An 8,255-nucleotide genomic window follows, 5' to 3' on the forward strand; every position below is an offset into this window, starting at 1 on the left:
TACCCCACCCACTTTTCTTGTCTTACAAATCACATTTATATTATAATAGTCACATGAAATATTATATATTCATATTCCTTAGTCCCATAGGTGTGTATAAATGTAGTTAGGATAATAATTGTATCTAAACTGTTTTTCAGATACAAATTGAAACATGTTATAAGGACATAAACACAGGTTTCTTTTACCTTTTTTTCATTGATACAGTCATTTTTTTCACACAATGTTTAATTTTTCACCAAAAAAACTTATTTGTTTAATAAGAATAATATGTTCCCAATTGCTTAAATTAAAAAGCTTACCAAAATCATGGAAAATATATGTTTTTTGTGTCATTTGCGAAAAAACGGCATTTCCCAGGGCTTTTTTCCTGACTTTGTGAAGCGGCCCTGGCCCCTCACTTTGTGAAAAAAATGAGTCGCAAACTTGTCAAAATTGTGAAAAATTGAGTCTCGAACTTTTCAAAATTGTGAAAAATTGAGTTGCTAACTTCTTAAAATTGTGAAAAAACAAGTCGCGAACTTCTCAAAATTGTGAATTCAAAGTTCAGTGCATTAGTATAGTTAAAGCTTGTTAAACACTTGAATATAATCAAAATTATAATGAATTTAATCAAAATTTCCTTAAATAATGCAATAAAGGCATATTTTCCTTCTATGACTACTGTATTTGATACAATAACAACACATATACATATATCCGATTTGCAAAACATTCATGTACCAAATGCAACTAAAATACCTGGTCCCAACACTTCTTTACCACAGGAATAACAGATACGAATAAGTAGTCTCGGTCATCAATACTAGGGGACGTTTTGACTAGGGACCGTTTTGACTAGCTTCCATCAATACATAAGCCGCGGCAGATGCTTTCACTTTTATCAAATAACTTTCCTTATAATGTTATCAATGTGCATGTTTTAAAACTTACCCTTCTGTAGAAAGCTTTTTTTTTTCACTGTTATCCTAATTTCAATAAATCGTGATAATTTTGCGTTTTTTTTATTTTCTTCGTGTAGTAACGAGCGTTCCGCGTTGCAACTTTTTTTGATAGTGGCGTTGCTAGGCAGAGCTTTTACTATTTTTATGCCGGTTTCACCGGTTACACAACACTTTAAAATTGATTAAAACAAGCAAACATCGGTAACGCGAGTCGACAATTACGCGCGAATTCAGAATTAATAACGAGGTTATTAAACTTATATTTCTGTTCCAAAGTGGCCGTTTTTGACAGTTTTGAGCACGAAAAGTCCTTTTTCATGATTTAAAACGGTCGTTTTTGTAAATATTCACGGCCATGTCAGGTTTGTGGATTGGCCGTGTCAAAATTGTGAAATGTCCGTCCATGGCCAATTACAAAGAAGGAAAAAAAGCTCTGTTTTGGGTCGGCCATATTGGCGGCCATCTTGGAATTAGATCCTGTGGGCATGAAATTTTTCTTGGGAACAAAATTTTTCTTTTACCAAAGACAATGTAGGACATCATCAGCATATTTAAAAAACAAGAGGTGGGGGGGTATAGTGTGAGGGTGTGGTGGTAATTTGTGAGATGATCTTAAAAAAATATAAAAAATAGGGGGGGGGGGGGGATTCGGGTGGGGGGAGGGGGGGTGGGGGGGGGGGGATTCTTGGTAGCGATGGTTGGACGGTATTTCAAACATAAAATAATCAAAATAAATAGTTTTGTTTTTTAACCGTTTAAAAAAAAAATTGGGGAGGGGGTGGGGTGGGGGGGGGGGGGTATAGTGTGAGGGTGTGGTGGTCATTTGTGAGATGATCTTAAAAAAAAAAAAAAAAAAAAAAAAAAAATAGGGGGGGGGGGGGGTAGGGGGGGGGGGCACGGGCGATGGTTTGGGTGGAGTCTATTGTGGTATGTCAGGTAAGAGTAGTTTTGTCAAAGTATCAATCAAATCTAATCATAAATAAAGAAGTTATGGCAATTTTAGAGAAATTTAATAATTTGACCTTGAGAGTCAAGGTCATTCAAAGGTCAAGGTAAAATTCAACTTGCCAGGTACAGTAACCTAATGATAGCATGAAAGTATTTGAAGTTTGAAAGCAATAGCCTTGATACTTAAGAAGTAAAGTGGATCGAAACACAAAATTTAACCATATATTCAAAGTTACTAAGTCAAAAAAGGGCCATATTCCGTAAAAATGACATCCAGAGTTATGCAACTTGTCCTTTTACTGTACCCTTATGATAGTTTGCGAGTGTTCCAAGTATGAAAGCAATATCTATGATACTTTAGGGGTAAAGTGGACCAAAACACAAAACTTAACCAAACTTTCAATTTTCTAAGTATAAAGGGCCCATAATTCCGTCCAAATGCCAGTCAGAGTTACATAACTTTGCCTGCACAGTCCCCTTACGGTAGTTAGTAAGTGTTGCAAGTATGAAAGCAATAGCTTTGATACTTAAGGAATAAAATGGACCTTAACACAAAACTTAACCAAAATTTTCAATTTTCTAAGTATAAAAAGGGCACATAATTCTGTCAAAATGCACGCCAGAGTTATCTAACTTTGCCTGCCCAGTCCCCTCATGATAGTAAGTAAGTGTACCAAGTTTGAATGCAATAGCATTGATACTTTCTGAAAAAAGTGGACCTAAACGTAAAACTTAACCAAAATTTTCAATTTTCTAAGTATAAAAAGGGCACATAATTCAGTCAAAATGCACGCCAGAGTTATCTAACTTTGCCTGCCCAGTCCCCTCATGATAGTAAGTAAGTGTACCAAGTTTGAATGCAATAGCACTGATACTTTCTGAGAAAAGTGGACCTAAACGCAAAACTTAACCGGACGCCGACGCCAACGCCAAGGTGATGACAATAGCTCATAATTTTTTTTCAAAAAATAGATGAGCTAACAAGGTTCCAACCGTGCACCATGGACCTCCGTTCCTACTAGACTAATAATCCATATTTTAGTTTTCACATCATTCTGTGTCCATAGCAATCACAATTTTGTTCCGATGAAATAAAGTAAAATAACATGTTAATTTCACATATGGGAAAAAGTTAACTTTCACTCACTTGATACGCATTTAGGTATCTCAGGGGGATCCCACATCCCCAAGCTGTTACAAACTTGCTGCGGAGACCCTATCAATGTGTAACCAGCATCGCACCGGATGATCAATGTGTTTGAAATCCGTTCATAGTAACCATTATACAAATATCCTGGTAATGTGCAGTACGTTTCTGAAGAGAAAAATTATTTTGTCATATCAAAAGCTGTGAGATGAGAGAATTTTTGCATCATTTCATATTTAAAGAATAATTTTTTCGGGCTTGACAATAACTATTTAATGCACTTGTCCAACCCTACAGTTTCACTTTTCCTGACCAAAAGTAGCATTTATAATTATTATTATGTCATATTTTTGCTAAAAATTGCAGCCTCACACAAGCAGTTTTCCAAAATGTAACATACTTTTCTAACAAATCTGACCAAAATTTCTTAAAAAAGATGCCAAACTACTACAATAAACTCAATTATTGGTTCATTGACTTAATTATACAGTGATATAATTCTGTTGCACTGCATAATAAAAATGTGATAATTAGTTTGAACATCAATTTTATTGTGGTATTTTTCCCCAATCCAAAAGGCACAGGCTGTAAAATATCAAGCAAAACAAATCACTAGCTACAAAGACAAAATAATGGGCATCATTCTGCTAAATTGTGGGTCATTGTGATGGGCCTTTGTCTGTAACCTCGCATGATGATCCCAAAGAAATGCGTAAAGCTTCAATTGAATAACTAATGGTTGTTAAACATAAATTTCAACTTGCACGCACACCTCAACCTTCTATGCAATGAATAGTCAACTGAAAATCATAAGTAAATAAACCACATGAAAACATGAGCTCCTTATAACGGGTGCCACGCTTGGCTGTGGGTGCAGTTTTGAATAATTAAAAGCTTGTCATAATTTTTTTAATTTTTTAGAGGTCAGAGTGACCATGACCGTTGACCTAGTGACCCAAAAATGGGTGTGGAATGTAGAACTCATCAAGGTGAAGCTACATATGAAGTTTCAAAGTTGAAGCACTCTGATTTTAGAGCCAATGTTCAAAACCTTAACAAAATGTAAAGGTTTTAGCACGATGCGGACGGCGGACGACGAGCTGGCTATGACAATACCTCGGGTTTTCTCCGAAAACAGCCGAGCTAAAAAAGATGTGGTAAATGTACAACTAAATATAAGTGAATTAACTGAAACAGTATTGATATTTTTATTTCCCTTGCTAATACTAAGATATTGATCATAAGTGTAGCCCTATTTTGTTCTTTATAGTTTAAATTTCAACATAAAAATGGGTAAGCAAAGTCCAGACTAATTACTGTTTTTTACAGCATATTTATTGCTTATTTAAAAGAGAATGAGAAGACCTTGAATCTTTTCACTTGTCCCGTTAGTTTAGCAGATTATTGTGTTACTTTACCAGACAAATATTTTGGTTGTCACGAACAATCAGACTACTGTTAAAGTAGAGCTCTGCTTTAAATTGTTTCATGCCATGAATTTGTCAAAACAATCTGACACTATGGAACTTAATTTAAAAAATCATACCATACAGAAACAATTATTAAGTAAGTTTTTGTTTAAAAATGGCGAGAAAGGTAACCTATTTTGGGCTGTAAAAATGACAGATAGTGGGCCTTAATATCTTTGATGATACACGGTCAAAGAAAATATGAAACAAACATTAACAGAAGTTCATTCTTAAATTTAACAAAACTCATCTTACCCTAATATTTACCTGTTTGCACATGTACTGGAACTAACATCACCAACACACTGACTAGAATCAAAGTACTGTACTGGCTGGGCAGCATGATCTTTTCTTGCCAATGACCTCTCAAAGTGTCAGGTCTTGCAATAAAGAAGAGAAGTGTTCTGGTGAACCCATGAAATGTCAATTTAATTGCATAATTTTCCCACCTGTATGTACATTGGTTTCTTTCATGAAGTTAAAAATTATTGATTTACAGCATGAAATAAATGTGACAAGACTCTGGTAGAAAATCTACACTGCGAAAGCTTTCAGTGAACTGGTCAACTCAGTATGTCTGTATGCAGTCGTCGAAATTGGCACTAGTCCGACAGCAAAAAACTAGTATGTTTTCTTTCGGGCTTGTAGGAAATCCAATTTTACAAGCCCGACGTGCTTGTACAATTCATTAAACAGAAAACGAGTTCCACTTTCATTTTCAATATTTGTAAACAAAGTTTTGAGCCGCCTAAATCAACAGCCGCTTATGTTTTAACACACTGCGCACACGTGCTGGGCAATCACCCGATACTTGGATTACTGCGCATAAAGCTCATGATTTTGTGGTTCCCGGATTACTACTATGTAAAATCAATGATTTGCGTTGCGTTCGAGACACAGAGAGTAAGGGCCAAACAGTTGTCATTCAAGTACGTCGTTGAGGAATGCGAATCTGAGGTAACTGTGATTGACACATTTGTCAACTAGCTTTTTGTAGAGCACCTGGCACTTAATTGCTTATATATTTTCTGGTGGTTCAGGTTTGCTCTCTCTTTCACATGGATATATGGGATACATTTCTGCTAATTTTTTACCTAAACTTTATGTATATATTTATAGTTGTGATTTGATTGAAATCAGTGTTTGAAATTAATTTCTTCATATTTAAGGATCCGAAAGAGGGTGGCTCAGATGACGAGGAAGCTAACTTGGATGATGATGAAATTAATAAGAGATTTGTATTGTATTCTAAAGATTGAATAAATGAATGCTTCTTTGGATGTTTTATGTTATGTTTATCTGCATTTTTAACAAAAATGTTTGGGCTAGTAAAATCTGACTCGGGCTTGTTCAAATTCCCATAGTACTAGCCCGACTTACTTGTAGATTTAAATCTGAATTTCAATGACTGTGTATGAGTTCTGCGCATGGATCATGTTTTGTGAAAACGAAATGCTAAGATGCATCAAATTATACTGAACAAGAGTGCCAATCTGTCACAAGATACGCCCGTTTGAAGGTTTTGGACATAATCTAGACAAAACTTCTGACAAAATTTGGTGAAGATCAGAGGAAAACTACTTCAATTAGAGAGCGGACACCATGCTAAATGCTTGAAATGCACTAAGTGACCTCATGACCTAGTTTTTGACCCTGCATGACCTATATTTGACCTTGACCTAAATATAATGTATACACAACTTCTGACCAAATTTGGTGAAGATCAGAGGAAAACTACTTCAATTAGAGAGCGGACACCATGCTAAATGCTTGAAATGCACTAGTGACCTCGTGACCTAGTTTTTGACCCTGCATGACCCATATTTGAACTTTAACTAGATATCATTTAGACACAACTTCTAACAAAATTTGGTGAATATCAGATGAAAACTACTTCAATTAGAGAGCAGACACCATGCTAAATCCTTGAAAAGCACTTGGTGACCCCTTGACCAAGTTTTTGACCCGGCATTACCCATATTTAAACTTGGCCTAGATATTGTCTAGATACAACTTCTGACTAAAGAAGGTGAAGATCTGATGAAAACTAATTCAGTTAGAGAGCGGACACCATGCTAAATCCTTGAAATGCATTTAGTTACTCTGTGACCTAGTTTTTAACCCTACATGCACTATATTCGAACTTGACCTAGATATTGTCTAGATAACTTCTGATCAAATTTGGTGAAAATCGGATGAAAACTTCTTCAGTTAGAGCTGAAACCATGCTTAATCCTTGAAATGCACTAAGTGACCACATGACCTAGTTTTTGACCTGGCATGACCCATATTTAAACTTGACCTAGATATTGTCTACATACAACTTCTGACCAAGTTTGGAGAAGATCGGATGAAAACTATTTGAAATAGAGAGCGGAAACTGCTGTGGACGCCGACCGAACGCCCGCCCGCCAAGGGTGAAACTATTATACGTCTCGTTTTGTAAAATAATCATGCGGTCTTTAAGACTGAAATCTTCAAGGAGTAAAGGGCAGCTTCCCTACAAAGGTCATGTACCTCGATACCATAATTCAATAAAACGTATGAAAAAACATTATAACCGTTCTTGTCGTTACATTATGCATCAAGACTAACTGTCCAGCGCCGTTTGAAACCTTTGTTAACATACATTTCAACTAACTGACATTTTAAAGACACAAGTGATTTCATTGGTCCAATGCGGAGGTGTGTCTTTACAACTGGAGATTTCATTCATAAAGACTGCATGATCATTGTCAACTGGGTCATGCGAGTTGTGTATCGAGTTATTTCTTAAAAGTTGACCCAGCATTTGTAAACATATTGCAAGACATATGCATTTCCAGAAAGGAAATTCATTTCTGCGTTGAATAAGACCAAGATCGTGAAAATCGCTGCACAATTGATGAAGATATGGCTGTTCAAAGTGATGCACCCCGTTTTGGGGTGATTTTGAGTTGCATACCTTGTTATATATATATTTAATAGTGAAATATTTTTTTAAATAAGTTAATTTTTCGTTATAATATGATTATTTATCATTCAAAATGAAATCACTAATTAATATCAAAACAACACCCTAACCACCTTATTTCACTACAAATCAAAGCCTTATATGTTTGCTATGGAGGTTTCCCCATAACTTTATGTCGTGAAGAATGGAATTATAAGGAGCGACATTATAAGTAAAAGAACTATAATTGGTACATTGGTTGAATGAAAGTTGACACATCCGGATAGTGACTAGTGTTTATAATGATATTTGACACGGTCCAGAGAAAATAAGGAATGTCAGCCACTGTGATTGTATCAGTGACAATATATTATCGAAAAGTTACCTTTCATTAAAAGTATATATCTACTTTGGTTAACTTACATTAAACATAAACAAATGAAACAAAGATGAAATTAATTGGTGTCTGTTTTATGTCTTCTAGTAACAAATGCGCATGCGTAATTGCTAGACGACTTCCTAGGTTACACAACACCTACAAAATACAATTTGTTGTGTTATTTTTTTTTCGACACAGCTCAGACGCATTTGAGTTTCTATGTCTGATGGTTACCGGACTGGTGTGGTTTACAAGGATTCGGGCTCCCCCCTCACACACACACACACATTATATATATATGACAGAAAAAATGAAATGCGTTCATTAACGATGAGATTGAAAAATTGCAATTCTCGTTGAACTTAACCTGCCTCGACATGATTTTTAGTAAGATTTTTGATAATGCAGAGGCCATTTTACATAATATTGTCATAAC

The 8,255-nt window shown here is 35.5% G+C and overlaps 1 protein-coding gene across 3 annotated transcripts in view; it reads right to left on the minus strand.

Annotated features, from left to right (window-relative positions):
- LOC127874644 (sushi, von Willebrand factor type A, EGF and pentraxin domain-containing protein 1-like) overlaps window positions 1-7,951 on the minus strand; it is a 496,927-nt gene extending 488,976 nt beyond the window's left edge. For all 3 annotated transcript variants that reach the window (XR_008047033.1, XR_008047032.1, XM_052419111.1), the window contains exons 1-3: window positions 7,864-7,951; window positions 4,776-4,888; window positions 3,040-3,207 (exon numbers count right to left, since the gene is read on the minus strand). Coding sequence is in view for 1 of the 3 variants with exons in the window: in XM_052419111.1 (XP_052275071.1) it covers window positions 3,040-3,207; window positions 4,776-4,851 (244 nt within the window). In the remaining 2 variants the exon portion in view is untranslated. The remainder of the gene's footprint in view (window positions 1-3,039; window positions 3,208-4,775; window positions 4,889-7,863) is intronic.
- Between the last annotated feature and the right edge of the window lie 304 nt (window positions 7,952-8,255).

This window comes from Dreissena polymorpha, chromosome 3, assembly GCF_020536995.1.
Source record: "Dreissena polymorpha isolate Duluth1 chromosome 3, UMN_Dpol_1.0, whole genome shotgun sequence".
NCBI classification, from domain to species: Eukaryota; Metazoa; Mollusca; class Bivalvia; order Myida; family Dreissenidae; genus Dreissena; species Dreissena polymorpha.